The 16,587-nt window shown below is 50.7% G+C and overlaps 1 protein-coding gene across 6 annotated transcripts in view; it reads left to right on the top strand.

The window, feature by feature from the left end:
* Positions 1 to 16,587, top strand: part of C2CD2L (C2CD2 like) — a 48,017-nt gene that overhangs the window by 20,902 nt on the left and 10,528 nt on the right. For 4 of the 6 annotated variants that reach the window (XM_084612009.1, XM_084612005.1, XM_084612008.1 and 1 more), the window contains 8 exons: positions 1,501 to 1,611; positions 2,601 to 2,717; positions 8,563 to 8,677; positions 8,888 to 9,011; positions 9,466 to 9,530; positions 10,194 to 10,321; positions 10,994 to 11,165; positions 12,416 to 12,517. In XM_084612009.1, coding sequence (XP_084468135.1) covers positions 1,501 to 1,611; positions 2,601 to 2,717; positions 8,563 to 8,677; positions 8,888 to 9,011; positions 9,466 to 9,530; positions 10,194 to 10,321; positions 10,994 to 11,165; positions 12,416 to 12,517 — 934 coding nt within the window. The remainder of the gene's footprint in view (positions 1 to 1,500; positions 1,612 to 2,600; positions 2,718 to 8,562; positions 8,678 to 8,887; positions 9,012 to 9,465; positions 9,531 to 10,193; positions 10,322 to 10,993; positions 11,166 to 12,415; positions 12,518 to 16,587) is intronic. The other 2 variants (XM_084612007.1, XM_084612006.1) reach the window with 2 other exon arrangements.

Consider the following 16,587-nt stretch of genomic DNA (forward strand, 5'->3'; position numbering starts at 1 on the left):
GAGCCTGAGAAGGAGCCAGAATTTACGAATGTACGTTGCCAGAGAGCCACAGTAATATGTAAGAGCCCCCATAAGCTCCTCCCAGTGCGTCCCGATGATCAGCGCCTCCCCCTCTCTTCCCACACCTCCTGATCAGCTGTTTTGTGGTGTGTAGGAGGCTCGGAGGGGGAGAAGCAAGGGCATACATAGCAGCTTCAGGGGAGAGGGCAGGAAGGAGTGGAATGGCGGCAGGGCCTGTGGCAGACCCAGGGGTTGAGCAGTGAGCACCATCCCGCACATTGGAAAGTTGGCGCCTGTAGCTCCAGCCCCGGAGTTAGTGCCTTTATAAGGAGCCGCATGTTAACTTCTGAAAAGCCGCATGTGGCTCCGGAGCCACAAGTTGACCACCCCTGCTATAGACCCTGTCTATGTAGGCATAACAAAATCCAGTGACTGGATTTCTGAGGCATGGTAATGGCCTATTTGTGTTTTTGTAACATGCTGTTTCTTGCCAGGCTGGACAGGAAGCATGGAGTCCACATAGTCAGGCTCTACTGCAAAATGTGAAAGAGCTCTGTGACCCATCTGTGTTATAAACAAAGGATTTTTCTTGTCTGCGGGAAAATAAATCCATAATTGGGAAACTCTGTGTTTAGCTCTGTTGATCCAGGGTTCCTTACCTCACTCATAAGAAGTTTTCTCCCTTTTGACCGTTTCATTTATTGGGTATCTCCAAACTTTTCCCAGAGAACAGCCCTTTTAATCCCAAATTAATTTAAAAGAAAAATAACTCCCAATAGCTTCCTGCTGAGTTGTTTGTAAGATCCTTCTTGAAAGCCTCCAAGGTCTGGGCTCCTTCTGAAGAAAGCATTGTTGGAAATGCATTTTTACTGAGACTGTGTTGCTCAGTGGGATTGGGGAATGGAGCAGTGGAGCCTTCTGCATTGAAGTTACAGATTCAAATCCAGCCCAGGTTGTATTTGCCCATTTCCAGGCTATTTGGTGGCCCAGTTGGTTCTCAATCCAGTTCCCCCCAAAAATTGTCATTACTGTAAATGTCCGTGCTCAGAACTGGAAATGGTTGGTTGATTGGTCTCAGCGGAGGTCCTGTATTAATAGCCAATTTGTTCTTCATCGTGTCACCTTCCAGGCTTTCTGTTCAATCTGTGAAATAATGAGACATATTATAGTCTTATTCTCCTCTCACCAATCTCTGTGCTTCACATAGAGGTGAGAAATCAGGATGGCTATTACTGATCTTTCTTTGAGTCAGTGAGGTTTTCTGGGATGGTTCTTACCTCTCTGGACTCTGAATATCATGCTGGCATACCATAAGCATGGCATACCATAAGCAAGCCCTCTGTTTACAAACTATTTGGCACAGATTGGTTTGTGATGGTTCTCTTTGCCTTTCACCGTACTAGGTTACATGAGGCCCTGTTGGTGATTTAATCCCAAATCAATGAACAGGGCATCTAATAACAAGTTGATTCCTAATGGTCCTCTTTTGACCTGAGCCAGGTGGAGATCCGTTTGGAGGAGATGAAGAATGAGGGCCTGCTGGTGTCATGGACATTCAAGGACCGACCAGACTTGAACCTTTCAGTTGTTCCGAAACTTCAGCCTCGTGAAGTGAGCAAACTGGAGGAGCAAGGAAGTGGGGCTGGGGCTGAGAACAGGCATGGTGGACTGAACCCAGTACTGGGCTGTAACTTGGGAAAGGCAAGGAGCTGGCAGCCTTTCCTCTCTATACCCTTGTCTATATTAGTATCTTTTGATTGTTTGATTAAAGGGCGAGGAGTGGGATCTTCCACTCTTGAACTAGCGTTGGTGCAGCACCACCAGTTGAAGCACGAGTGTAGACAAGGTGCCAGCAGCTACAGCTGTTCTAGCTACGCTCTCCGAGCAGGGCGAGATGCTTGTGTGCACAAGTTCTCCCAGCATTGCTGCCAGTGGTGGAGCTGCTACAGGAGGAGAGTTCCTCAAAAAAGTTAGTGCAGCACAACCCACAATATCAACCGCTTAACGAAGTGGACACTGGTGCACTTGTGCCCCCTACAGCATTTCCTGTTTAGTCCCTCCAATCCCATAAGTCTTAATTGTGTGGTATGTGTGTACTGAGAATCTGGCTTCCCCCGGCTTCTTCTTTCTGACTCAGTGTAGCAATCCAGCTGCTGTCTCCAAAGTGCAGCAGGTTCGTCACTCATCCGTCTCACACGCTTGTGATAGTTTGGGGAGCTCTAATGACTATTGTCATGATTTGGAGTGAATGCAGCTCTTGGGGAAATTGCAGGCACTTGGCCTTAACCCATTTGCTTTGAAACACTGTGAGAGTATGGATGTATGTGCATGTACACCGTGTGTATATATAAGCTGTACTATGTACATAAGCTGTGAGTGACACACCTGGTTTACCCCTTTTTAGGAACCCTAGAGGGAATGCAATATAGACAAATGGCATGGGCTGAGTATGACCCTGTGGGAGGTGGACTGGGGCCGTCTTAATGGCTTTGATAAGAAATCAGGAAAGCAAATTATCTTCTAAGGAGGAAACTGTTCCGGTAACTTGGCTTGTTTTGGTTTTTTTGGGGGGGTCTTTTTCATTTTGGTTTGCTGGGAAGAAGAATGATGTGAAAGTGGATCTGTCCACCATAAAGGACCTGATTGAGGACTCAGTTGTCAGCACCCAGCCTGCCATGATGGTGAATCTGAAGGCATGCACTGCTGGTAGTAATGTGGTAAGCCTCTCCTAATTTTCAGCCTAATTAGCCTGTGGAAGTCACTGCAACAAGATTACCAAGGTTAAGAGCATGGCATGAATCAAAAAGCGTTAGATGTGTTTGGGGAGGTTAATACTCTCCATTATACTGCTGGGATTAAAACTACATGGCTGTTAACTCATTTTTTAGGTCATAAAATGGCTATTAACTGCCAGGAATTAGGAAGAAACTTCCCCTATGGGTTAAATCCATAACTGTCTATTATAGGCTTTTTCTACCTTTTTCTGGAATAGTGGGTGCTGGCCACTTTGAGATGGGGAAACCAGACTAGATAAGAACATTGGTTTGATGTCTGGTAATCCTCTTTTCCTTCCCCGTATGCCTTGAAAGCAGTGGGGATTGGGGAAGATCGCTGGCTGGCTGGCTGATATCTATTAGAGGAGGGGTGGGCAAACTACGGCCTGTGGGCCACATCCGGCCTGCTAGTCATTTTAATCCGGCCCATTAGCTCCTGCTGGGGAACAGGGTCTGGGGCTTGCCCTGCTCTGGCACTCCAGCTGAGGAGCAGGGTCGGGGGCCACTCTGCACGGCTTCTGGAAGCAGCAGCATGTCCCCCCCCGCCTCTCCAGCTCCTATGCGTTGGGGCAGCCAGGGGGCTCTGCTCCACATGCTGCCCCTTCCCCATGCACTACCCACACAGTTCCTGTTGGCTGGAACCATGGCCAGTGGGAACTGTGGGGGCGGTGCCTGTGGATGGGGCAGCGCACAGCAGAGCTGCCTGGCTGCGCCTCTGCGTAGGAGCCGGAGCGGGGACATGCCGCTGTTTCCGGGAGCCACTTGAGGTAAGCACCGCCCGGAGCCTGCACCCCCAAGCCACCCTCCCGTGCCCCCTATCCAAACCCCTCAATCGCAGCCCAGAGCACCCTCCTACACCCCAACCTCTCGTCCCCAGCCTCGCCCCAGAGCCTGCACTCCCAGCCGGAATCCTCACCGCCCCCACCACCCATGCCCCAACCCCCTGTCCCAGCCCTGATCCCCCTCCTGCCCTCTGAACCCCTCGGTCCCTGCCTGGAGCACCCTCCTGCACCCCAAACCCCTCATCTCCCAGTCCCACCCACATCCGCAGCCAGAACCCTCACCCCCCACACCACATCCCGGAGCCCTCTCCTGCACCCTGAACTCCTCATTTCTGGCCCCACATAGAATCGTAGAATATCAGGGTTGGAAGGGACCTCAGGAGGTCATCTAGTCCAACCCCCTGCTCAAAGCAGGACCGATCCCCAATTAAATCATCCCAGCTAGGGCTTTGTCAAGCCTGACCTTAAAAACTTCTAAGGAAGGAGATTCCACCACCTCCCTACGTAACGCATTCCAGTGTTTCACCACCCTCCTAGTGAAAAAGTTTTTCCTAATATCCAACCTAAATCTCCCCCACTGCAACTTGAGACCATTACTCCTCGTTCTGTCATCTGCTACCACTGAGAACAGTCTAGATCCATCCTCTTTGGAACCCCCTTTCAGGTAGTTGAAAGCAGCTATCAAATCGCCCCTCATTCTTCTCTTCCGTAGACTAAACATCCCCAGTTCCCTCAGCCTCTCCTCATAACTCAAACGTGTTCCAGTCCCCTAATTATTTTTGTTGTCCTCCGCTGGACTCTTTCCAATTTTTCCACATCCTTCTTGTAGTGTGGGGCCCAAAACTGGAGACAGGACTCCAGATGAGGCCTCACCAGTGTCGAATAGAGGGGAACGATCACGGCCCTCCATCTGCTGGCAATGCCCCTACTTATACATCCCAAAATGCCGTTGGCCTTCTTGGCAACCAGGGCACACTGTTGACTCATATCCAGCTTCTCGTTCACTGTAACCCCTAGGTCCTTTTCTGCAGAACTGCTGTCTAGTCTGTAGCGGTGCATTGGATTGGTCTGTCCCAAGTGCAGGACTCTGCACTTGTCCTTGTTGAACCTCATCAGATTTCTTTTGGCCCAATCCTCTAATTTGTCTAGGGCCCTCTGTATCCTATCCCTACCCTCCAGCGTATCTACCTCTCCTCCCAGTTTAGTGTCATCTGCAAACTTGCTGAGGGTGCAATCCACACCATCCTTCAGATCATTTATGAAGATATTGAACAAAACCGGCCCCAGGACCAACCCTTGGGGCACTCCACTTGATACCGGCTGCCAAGTAGACATGGAGCAATTGATCGCTACCCGTTGAGCCCGACGATCTAGCCAGCTTTCTGTCCACCGTATAGTCCATTCATCCAGCCCATACTTCTTTAACTTGCTGGTAAGAATACTGTGGGAGACCGTGTCAAAAGCTTTGCTAAAGTCAAGGAACAACATGTCCATTGTTTTCCCTTCATCCACAGAACCAGTTATCTCGTCATTGAAGGCAATTAGATTAGTCAGGCATAACTTGCCCTTGGTGAATCCATGCTGACTGTTCCTGATCGCTTTCCTCTCCTCTAAGTGTTTCAGAATTGATTCCTTGAGGACCTGCTCCATGATTTTTCCAGGGACTGAGGTGAGGCTGACTGGCCTGTAGTTCCCAGGATCCTCTTTCTTCCCTTTTTTAATGATGGGCACTACATTAGCTTTTTTCCAGTCGTCCAGGACTTCTCCCGATCGCCATGAGTTTTCAAAGATAATGGCCAATGGCTCTGCAATCACATCCGCCAACTCCTTTAGCACTCTCGGATGCAATGCATCCGGCCCCATGGACTTGTGCACTTCCAGCTTCTCTAAATTGTCCCAAACCACTTCTTTCTCCACAGAGGGCTGGTCACCTCCTCCCCATGCTGTGCTGCCCAGTGCAGCAGTCTGGGAGCTGACCTTTTTTGTGAAGACAGAGGCAAAAAAAGCATTGAGTACATTAGCTTTTTCCACATCCTCTGTCACTAGGTTGCCTCCCTCATTCAGTAAGGGGCCCACACTTCCCTTGACTTTCTTCTTGTTGCTAACATACCTGAAGAAACCCTTCTTGTTACTCTTAACATCTCTTGCTAGCTGCACCTCCAGGTGTGATTCGGCCTTCCTGATTTCACTCCTGCATACCCGAGCAATATTTTTATACTCATCCCTGGTCATTTGTCCAATCTTCCACTCCTTGTAAGCTTCTTTTTTGTATTTAAAATCAGCAAGGATTTCACTGTTAAGCTAAGCTGGTCGCCTGCCATATTTACTATTCTTTCTACACATCGGGATGGTTTGTCCCTGTAACCTCGATAAGGGTTCTTTAAAATACAGCCAGCTCTCCTGGACTCCTTTCCCCCTCATGTTATTCTCCCAGGGGATCTTGCCCATCTTGTTTCCTGAGGGAGTCAAAGTCTGCTTTTCTGAAGTCCAGGGTCCGTATTCTGCTGCTTTCCTTTCTTCCTTGTGTCAGGATCCTGAACTCGACCATCTCATGGTCACTGCCTCCCAGGTTCCCATCCACTTTTGCTTCCCCTACTAATTCTTTCTGGTTTGTGAGCAGCAGATCAAGAAGAGCTCTGCCCCTAGTTGGTTCCCCCAGCACTTGCACCAGGAAATTGTCCCCTACATTTTCCAAAAATTTCCTGGATTGTCTGTGCACCGCTGTATTGCTCTCCCAGCAGATATCAGGATGACTGAAGTCTCCCATGAGAACCAGGGCGTGCGATCTAGTAACTTGTGCGAGTTGCTGGAAGAAAGCCTCGTCCACCTCATCCACCTGGTCCAGTGGTCTATAGTAAACTCCCACCACGACATCACCCTTGTTGCTCACACTTCTAAACTTAATCCAGAGACTCTCAGGTTTTTCTGCAGTTTCATACTTTAGCTCTGAGCAGTCATACTGCTCTCTTACATACAGTGCAACTCCCCCACCTTTTCTGTCCTTCCTCAACAGCTTATATCCATCCATGACAGTACTCCAGTCAGGTGAGTTATCCCACCAAGTCTGTTATTTCAATCACATCATAATTCCTTGACTTTGCCAGGACTTCCAGTTCTCCCTGCTTGTTTCCCAGGCTTCGTGCATTTGTGTATAGGCACTTGAGATAACCCGCTGATCGCCCCTCTTTCTCAGTATGAGGCAGGAGCCCTCCCCTCTCACGTGCTCCTGCTCGTGCTTCCTCCCGGAATCCCACTTCCCCACTTACCTCAGGGCTTTGGTCTCCTTCCCCGGTGAACCTAGTTTAAAGCCCTCCTCACTAGGTTAGCCAGCCTGCTTGCGAAGATGCTCTTCCCTCTCTTTGTTAGGTGGAGCCCATCTCTGCCTAGCATTCCTCCTTCTTGGAACACCATCCCATGGTCAAAGAATCCAAAGCCTTCTCTCTGACACCACCTGCGTAGCCATTCGTTGATTTCCACGATTCGACGGTCTCTACCCAGGCCTTTTCCTTCCACGGGGAGGATGGACGAGAACACCACTTGCGCCTCAAACTCCTTTATCGTTCTTCCCAGAGCCACGTAGTCTGCAGTGATCCGCTCAAGGTCATTCTTGGCAGTATCATTGGAGAAGCAGGAAGGGGTAGCAATCCAAGGGCTTGATGAGTCTCGGCAGTCTCTCCATCACATCGCGAATCTTAGCTCCTGGCAAGCAGCAGACTTCTCGGTTTTCCCGGTTGGGGCGGCAGATAGATGACTCAGTCCCCCTGAGGAGAGAGTCCCCGACCCCTACCACCCGCCTCCTTCTCTTGGGAGCGGTGGTCGTGGAACCCACAACCCTAGGACAGTGCATGTCATGCCTTCCAATCGGCGGAGTCTCCTTCTGCTCCCTTCCATCAGACGTATCATTTGGTCCACTCTCCGCATTAGTACCTGTGGAGAGAACATGAAAACGGTTACTTATCTGTATCTGCGTTGCTGGTAGATGGACGTTCCCCTTTTTCTTCTGGAGGTCACATGATGCCAAATTTCTTCACCGTCCTCCTGTCCCCGATGTGCAGTCTGCTCTGAATCTTCAGAACCTTGTGCCCGTAGAAGCATATCCTGACGTCTGTCCAGGAAATCTTCAGTTTCTCTTATGCAACGCAGAGTCAATACCTGTTGCTCCAGACCTTGAACCTTCTCTTCCAATATGGAGACCAGCTTGCACTTTGTACAGACAAAGTCGCTTCTGTCCTATGGAAGAAAGACAAACATAGCACATCCAGTACAGGTCACAACAGCTGAACACCCCCCATCCATATTACCTTCCTTCTATGAGCTTCCCACCCCAAAGCCTGCACCCCCAGCCAGAGCCCTCACCCCCTCCTGCACCCCAACCCCCATTTTGTGAGCATTCGTGGCCCGCCATACGATTTCCATATGCGGATGTGTCCCTTGGGTCAAAAAGTTTGCCCACACCTGTATTAGAGTGTTAAAGGAACAGAGGAAATGGAATCTGGGCTGAAGAGTGGGGACTGGATGTGCAGGTGAGTGCAGAGGAGACCACCCAGAAACGGTAATTAACCAGCTAATAGAATGTATGACTTATTTCACCTATCCTCCATAGGCAGTGCAGACTTGTTCCCTATAGTCAGTTCCTCTGTTTGCTTTGTTGTCTTAAGCAATGGTGCTCTCATAGTCCCTTCCCTGCACAGGCTCCTCCACAGATTAATAGGCTGTGGGCTGCTCTGGGACCAGCTCAAGTTCATGAATGGCTTCTCTGCTGTATTCATGCTGGATACCATGAGTTGCCATAGGACAATCAGGGATGCATAGCATAACAGTCAGTACTGCATTTTGTTGATTGAGGTTATTCAGCCTCCTTCTCACTGAGCTATGTCTTCTCTTTTAATGTTCCCATCTGGCCTACTGTGGTCCTTTTACTCCAATCTGTTGGTTGGAGAAAGGGATTAGTGGGGGTGTTTCAGTTAGGCATCGTTGATCTGTCTACCTCCTATTTTATTCCTCAGATGTCCTGTGAAAAACTGTCCCGAGAGTCCCCATCTAATATAGTGGCCCCGACGGTGTCCAAGTTGCTTCTCCGGCATATGCAGGTGCTCAACTTGAGCTGTGAGGAGGAAGGAGGTAAGAAGGGAGAAACCAGTCTCCCTTCGGGGGAGGGGGTGTAAGTGTGTTTGACTTCAGAGGATGAAAAGACACTTTGCTCTGATGGTCTTCAGGGTGTGGGCTGGAGGGATGCCAGCATGCTGAGCAATATCCTAATAATTCACTCTGTAGAACTCTGATCCTCTCATCCTCATTTCCATTTCCCCTGAGCCGTGTTCTCTATCCCAGGAGGTGGGAAGCTATGCTGTGTAGCCGAGCTAGACAGTCCTCTGCAGCAGAAGTGGACAAAGCCAGCGAGAGCAAGCATTTCCAGCACTGCAGCAGCAGTGGAGTGGAATGAGGAGCTCATGCTGTAAGGAGCAGGTGTTTGCTTTTTCAGCTAAGGGAGGGTTGCAGCCAGTGTGCCAGGTCTCTGGGGTACATTAGGGATGGGTATATTTCCGATGCCAACTATCCTAGATGTAAATTCCTTTGTATTGGCAGAAGTTAGTGTTCATATCCCTGCTGTTCCCATCCTGAGTACCCATGTAGTTTTTCTAGTGCACCCCAATCCAGATAATAATTTCACTTCTGATTTGTAGCACTGCTGCTCCACCTCCCCTTACGTTCTTTGCAGCTGTGCAAGTGCACCTCACATTTGGAGCAGGAGCCTTCTTCTATCACCCCCCACCAAAAAAAGGGTGCGGTAAATTCTTGTGAAAAGGTGCAGGTGGGTGAGGAATAGGGTCAGTCAGAGGAAAGGAGTTCTTGGGTGGAAGTCTTTTGACATGTGCCGGGCACCAATCCTCCTGTTTCTGTCTTGACAGGGAGCTGGGGCCACGAAGTAAAGAGTTGAAGCTGAGAGTACTGGAGAAGAGCAGTGGTGGGGAGAGTGAGTATGATCAGCCATAAACAGTAACCAGTAAGGCTCAAAATCACAGGATTCAAGAGAGTCATTCCTGGTGTTACAACAGCCCCTGAGATCTTTACAAGTGAAAATCTTCTCCTCGGAAAAAGGCTGGCCAGTTCACAAGACCCACACATTGAAAACTGAGTGTCTCAGTGCAAGCCACAGTGTTTGGGCTGCAAATTCCCCAGGGAATGTTCACATACCCACCCAGACTGGACTTCTGATTTAATGAAAAACACTTACTATAGTTCTCAGGTTTGACATCTTCAAACTTAGATTTTGGGCCAGAGGCTTTCCTTTTCACCCTTCTGATGCCTAGAAACCACCAAGCCATTGCATGATCTGGCTGAAAGGAGGAGGGGAGTATGCTACTCGATGCCAGATGAGCATTACAGAGAGCAGTTGGATTTCGGTTCAGTTGCACTAGTTGCAGGACCTGAGTTTGAAGGAACTTGCAAAACTCCACCTTATTTTCACAGGACGAGGAGACTCTCTCAATTGGTTTGTGGTGAAGTACGAGCATAAAGTCCCACTGAACCCTCCTGCAACTCTGAGGCTGCCTCGTGGGGTCATGGAGTTAAGTCCCCAAAGGCAAAAAGGGGCTTTTGGGGGGTGTCTGGGCTGAGTTTGTTCTTCCTCTCACAGATGTGCTTCTGGGACATACTGCTGTTTCACTTGACTCCTGCAGCAAACAACCATCTGGGAGGATGGTCTATTCCCTGACTCCAGGAGCTGGGCAGCTGCTCGCACCTGCGGCTACCCTTATACTGGAGGTAAACATATGACCTATGAAGAGCTGTGAAGTGTTCTGCCAGGGAAGTGTCGTCTAGATGACAGGCCACTCCACAGGGAACTGGAATTCAGGATCTGGGAATGATACAGTGCCAGCAAACGAAGCTTCTAGAGTGAAGAATGGTATTGTCTTCCCCCTTACTCTCTAGCTTCCCTACAGCTGACTGAAGGAGTGGTAATGGATGGCGGATGGTTGGCCTTCCTGGTTCGAGGACAGTGTGATCTAACAAGGGGCATACGTCTTCCTGGCCTGATGAAACTGCTTATGCAGCTATCACTTCACTGATAGTGATGTATGTTAGGGCCTTCAGTGCACAGCAATGGGATCCAGGCTCACGCTCTCAGATTTTGACACTGTAGGCTTAGCAGATAAAAGACGAGGCCTGTAAGCTGCTTGTGTGACTGGGGATGAAGGAAAATATGCCACTTCTGGAGGGCGGTGTGGGTGGGAAAGGGATAGTGGGCTGTGCCTCTCAGTTAGTAACCCAAGAGCAACCTAAAGCTCTGGGGTCATAGATTGCTGCTCTGTGCAAGCTCACATGCTTAATCCTCTTACCACGTGAGCTCTGAGTGGAAGTCAGGCCTTTACCTTGCCTGGGGTGTCACCAGACGTAGACTCTCTCTGACTTATTTGCATCCTGTTCTCTTTTAAGCTGCTCTACCATGAGTCTCCTTTGTCCCCGAATCCCCAGTATGCCACATCACTGCGCACCAGCATCACGCCCACCAAAAAAATCGAGATGGACCGTACCATCATGCCTGATGGCACCATTGTGACCACTGTCACCACCGTCCAGTCAAGGCCCAAGGTGGACTGTAAGCTGGGTAAGGACTGATTAGGACTTCATACAGGGGCAGGTGTCTAAGACTTTGCTGGTGGCTGCTTTAGCAATATGAAGTTAACTCTTACCTTGTCAGGCCTAGCTCTGTGGTACATAGCTAAATTTTGTAGCAGTCAGATCCAGCAATCCCTTCAATGCGCTCCTTTTGCAGTGGGGAAGAAGGGTTACTGTCGGCACTGCGAGTGGAGATGGTGGTGGTACCATTGCTATTTCACTTCCTACGAGCTACTTAAGAACGTAGGAACGGCCATACTGGGTCAGACCACAGGTCCATCTCGCCCAGTATCCTGTCTTCTGACAGCAGCCAATGCCAGGTGCTCCACAGGAAATGAACAGAACGGGTAATCATCAAGTGATCCATCCCCAGTCTCCTATTCCCAGCTTCTGGCAAACGGAGGCTAGGGACGCTTGGGGAATCTCGCTGTACCCTTGGAGGATGCTGTTGGCACTTTGCTAACCGTGGGGAGATAAATGTAAAATGATAAGCCTCTTCAACCACGCTTAATAGAGACAGTCTGGAGATGTGGGTTTTAATTCGTGGACTGTTTTTGGCTTTTGATATGACTTTGGTCAAATCACTTCCCCCTCTCTCTTTCAATTTCCTTATCAATAAAATGGGGATAATACTGAACGCATGTGTTTTGGGATGTTAATTTGTCAGCACAGAGCATTACATATTATTTGATAGACCCAAATCCCCTTCCACCCTGCTGTGGCACATTTTTCAGATGAAGAGGAGATTTGCAGTTTGCTCCCCTGGTGTCACTGTTTTAATATATATATATTTCCTGGGATGGGGTGGGGAATCATAGAATATCAGGGTTGGAAGGGACCGTGAGCGGTCATCTAGTCCAACCTGCTGCTCAAAGCAGGACCAATCCCCCAATTTTTGCCCCAGATCCTTAAATGGCCCCCTCAAGGATTAAACTCATAACCATGGGTTTAGCAGGCTAATGCTCAAACCGCTGAGCCATCTGGGTATGCTAGGTCTAGTGTCTGGGCTGCTACACAATACATTTGCCCCATCTCTGATGGCGATCACTCCTCTCAGTGTGTGTTTTGTAAACAAGTCCTTCTGGATGTAAGGGGTCCAGTGGAGTCCCCCAAAGAGTTCACCTCCCTGTGTCTGTATGGGGAAATGGTGAGTTAATTTCATCCTCCTCAAAAGGCAGGTGACCTCAGCTGAGGCCTGGCTCTTCTTAATTTTGTGCCTCTTTCCTTTTTTGAGTCTAGATTCACCCTCGAGGTCCCCATCCAAAGTGGAAGTGACAGAGAAGACGACAACAAGGCTTTCAGAGAGCAGCTGTCCCAGCAGTGCCTCACCCAGCAACAGCTGTAAGTGCACAGGAAACTGAGATCCTAATCTGGAGCAAAGGCGCTCTCTCCTCCTTCACAGTGAAAAGCTGGGGATTGAGTTGGTGAGACTCATCAGCAGTGGCCAAATGCAGCTCATCCTCATGGCCCCACTGCAGGAGGAGCCTCTTGGATTAGAATGTTCCATATGGTTTTACATTCCAAACCTAGAATTCTTCATGATCATTGAAGCAAATTTCCTGAGTCACTCTAAGGGGAAGAATGGGTTAGTTAAAAACCCAACCCTCTACTCCTTGTTCTCAATTGTTAGCTTTGTGTGTGCGTGCTCTCAGTGTATACTGTCCCAGCTCTGTGCAGATAGCTGACACAGCAGACCTCGATCGAACTGCCCAAAAAGACACAGACTCTGTTCTGTAGCAAAGACGTTCAGCCAGGTTTATTGTTGTCGAAGCACAGTCCTAGTATCCCAAAGACTCTACAGGACCACTAATGCATGTATGCCCGTTACAATGGACTAGCTCAGTGAATGGCAGGACTGGGACTTGCCATTCCCTCTCCTCAGCCAGACAAAGACCCCCTCTTTATACACTGATACAAACAAGTTACCTATTGCCCTTCTGACATGGTTAGTTACCACCCTTTACTTTGTACATGTTGGTAGATCAAACCCTCTCTGTCCATCACGGCTGTCGTCCTGACCTTACCTTTAAGAGGGCCAGTGTGTCCCTGTACCATCTTCATGGAATGTGTTTCCACCATATCTTGGTATTAGGGTGTTCTGGCACTAACCTTCTAGAATATGTTTACATGAATACTTAGTGCCAAGAAGTGCTTGTGGTTTTTTGAAATACCAGTCCTATTTCTGCCAGGTTCTGTGAACTTGCAAATAGGCATGTTTTGTAACAGCGCCTGACTTCTGCTCATAGCTTGACTCTTGCAAACTTGGTTTTCTTCAAGTGATTGCTCATGTCAGTTACAAGTAGTGTGTGCACGTGGCGCGCACACATAGTCTGAAGGTTTTTCCCCTAGTGGGAGCCATCAAAACAACTCTGGAGCTCTGTGGAGCGGCACTCTTATGGAGGTGAATATAGGTCCCTGCCGCCTCTTAAGTTCCTTCTTACTGCCAGTGTCATTGTTGGAGCTGCTTTGTTCTCTTGCCTTGGGCAAGCTGTTCTCCTAGCAAACAGTTGTTCTTGTATCCTATATAATTAGTTCATAGATAAGTTTCTGTTGGGGGTTACCCTCCACCCCCTATTTTCCTACTCTCCTCCAGGGACTGAGGTATGCCTCAGTCTCGAGGCTTCAGATCCTGCGGGTCTTGCCAGAAGCCTATGCCCAGGAGAGAGCTTCACAACTCCTTCTTAAAGTGCTTGGGGGAAGCCCACCAGGCTTAAAAGTGGAGGATCTTCAGGAGCTTCCCCCCAGGGACTGAGAAGGAGAGAGACTTCAGACTTAAGCATCTACTTAGGCAGTCGGCTCTCCATCCCCAGCTGGCTCAGACCGCTTTGGGATCCAAGCCCAGTGCTTCGTTGTGAAGAGGACCGGTCCAGATACCCGTGGTACTGACGCTCTCCGGCACCGAAGACAAGTTTGGCAAATTCTCAGCACCGATCTCACTTGCCAGTGCCGCATAAGAAGCAGAGAAGAGCCGAAAGGGGGCCCTTGCCGACAATCTGAGCAAGGGAGCGCGAGGATGCCTGCAGAGTGCATCCCACGTTGAGACACTCTGCTCCTGCTCGGGGCAGCCGGTACCATTGACTCCGGCCACCCAGGCGGAACCATGGAGTCTGTTTCCGTTGGACTCTCTGGGACGGGAGAGCCAAATCAGGGAGTTGGACATGCCGTCCACTTCTGAGGCACTTGAGGCCGCCAGGGACCTCGTAGAGGTGGCAACCCAGCACTCCCTGGCGCCAGCAGAGCCAGTCATCCTTGCCTCAGCATCGATCACTGGCACTGTCCCACATGGCACTGCCATGGAGCCTGAGATCAGACTCTGAGCCGGAGTCATATGTTTCCAGATGCAGCTGGCACCGGTCTTGTTGCTCCAGGCATAACGAGATGTGGCAACTTCCAATGATGCCCTGGCCACCACAGTGGCAGGCACCCACTCAGTGGCCATTCTGGACCTCATGGGTGTATCATCAAGCCCAGGGGCCGAGCTCCAGGTCTCTTTCGATTGCCTCAGACAGACGGACCTCCATCTGCCGCCATGGTGAGGGAGCCTGCAAGGGGTTCCGAGACCAGCGCCCAGCCCAGCACCAAATTTGGCACCAAGTTTGCGTCCGGAATCGCATCTGCCACTGCGCATTAAATACCTGCACAAGAATACCTCTGAGAGTTGGAAGGTTAGGATGCCGATGAGGGCTTCTTCATCCTCCTTCCCGGACAAGGCACTAACGGGCTCTTCTGCCTCCTTACCGGCTTTGGCCAATAGAGCCCATCAGGAGTTGCTCAGAAGAGTAACCCAAAATCTTGAGCTGCAAGCGGAGGAGGCGTCAGAAGAAATGGACCTTATGGCGGACATTCTGATGCCAGAAGGTCCTTCCAGGGTGGCCTTGCCATTGATCAAGACTATCCACAATACTACCAAGACCCTCTTGCACACTCCTGTTTCCATTCCTCCCACAGCTAAAGGGGTGAAGAGGAAGTACTTTGTACCCTCTAAAGGGTACAAGTACCTTTTTACCCACCCTCAGCTGGGCACACTGGTCGTGGATGTGGCCAATGCCAGGGAAAGGCAGGGTCACCAGGGCCCCACTCCAAAGCCTAAAGAGGCAAAGAAGCTGGATCTCTTTGGCCATAAGGTCTATTCCAGCGGGGGGCTCTAGCTTCAAACAACTAATGAGCAGGCGGTTCTTAGCTGCTATAGTTTTAACTCTTGGGGGGTGGTTTCCCCTCACCCCCATGCCTGGGAGCCAGGGGAACAGAGCAGCCTGGGGCCCCAGGCCTCCACGGGCAGGGGCAGGAGGACCTGGCTTGGAACTCCCTGTCCAAGTTTAAGGAGCTACTTTCGTCTGATGCCCGATCTGACTTTGGGGAGGTCCTGGAGGAAGGCAAGGACTTCCTTGCAGGCTGCATTAAATTCAGCAGACTCGGCCACCCGTACAATGTCCATAGCCATTGTCATGTGGTGCAGCTCGTGGCTACAAGTCTCGGGCCTCCCCCTGGAGGTCCTACTGACTATACAGGACCTGCCCTTTGATGGTGTGGGTCTCTTCACTGAGCAGACAGACTCTAAGCTCCATAGACACAAGGACTCTAGAGCAGGGGTGGGCAAACATTTTGGCCCGAGGGCCACATCTGGAAATAGAAATTGTATTGCGGGCCATGAACGCTCACAAATTGGGGTTTGGGTGCGGTGGGGGGTGGGTGAGGGCTCTGGGGTGGGGCCAGCAATGAGGAGTTCAGGGTGTGGGAAGGGGCTCCGGGTGGAGGAGTATGGTGTGGGTGGGGGAGGGGAGAGGAGGGATGAGGGCTCCGGCTGGGGGTGCAGTCTCTCTGGGGTGGGGCTAAGGATGAGGGGTTTGGGGTGCAGGATGGTGCTCCGGGCTAGGATCAAGGAGTTTGGAGGGCAGGATTTGGGGTAGGGGTTTGGGGCACGGGGAGAGGCTATGGGGGGTGCAGGCTCCAGGCCATGCTTACCTCGAGCAGCTCCCAGAAGCAGCTGCGGTGTCCCCACTCCGACTCCTATGCAAAACCGCTGTGCACTGCACTGTCTTCAGGCGCCACCCCTGCAGCTCCAGTTGGCCACAGTTCCCGGCCAATGGGAGCTGTGTGAACGGCGGCAGCGTGCAGAGCGGAGCCCCCTAGCTGCCCCTACGCATAGGAGCTGGAGCGGGGCCATGCCGCTGCTTCTGGAAGCCGCGTGGAGCGGCCCCTGACCCTCCTTCCTAGCTGGAGCAGCGGAGCAGGGCCAATGCAGGTGCTTCTGGGAGCCACGTGGAACAGCCCCTGACTCTGCTCCCCAGCCCCTGACTCTGCTCCCCAGCTGGAGCGCCACAGCACCAGAGGGGGGCAAGCCCCAGACCCCACTCCCCAGAGGGAACTCAAGAACCGGCTTAAAATGGCTGGCGGGCCGGATCCAACCCAGG

Source organism: Lepidochelys olivacea (assembly GCF_965140295.1).
Source record: "Lepidochelys olivacea isolate rLepOli2 genome assembly, chromosome: 22".
NCBI classification, from domain to species: domain Eukaryota; kingdom Metazoa; phylum Chordata; order Testudines; family Cheloniidae; genus Lepidochelys; species Lepidochelys olivacea.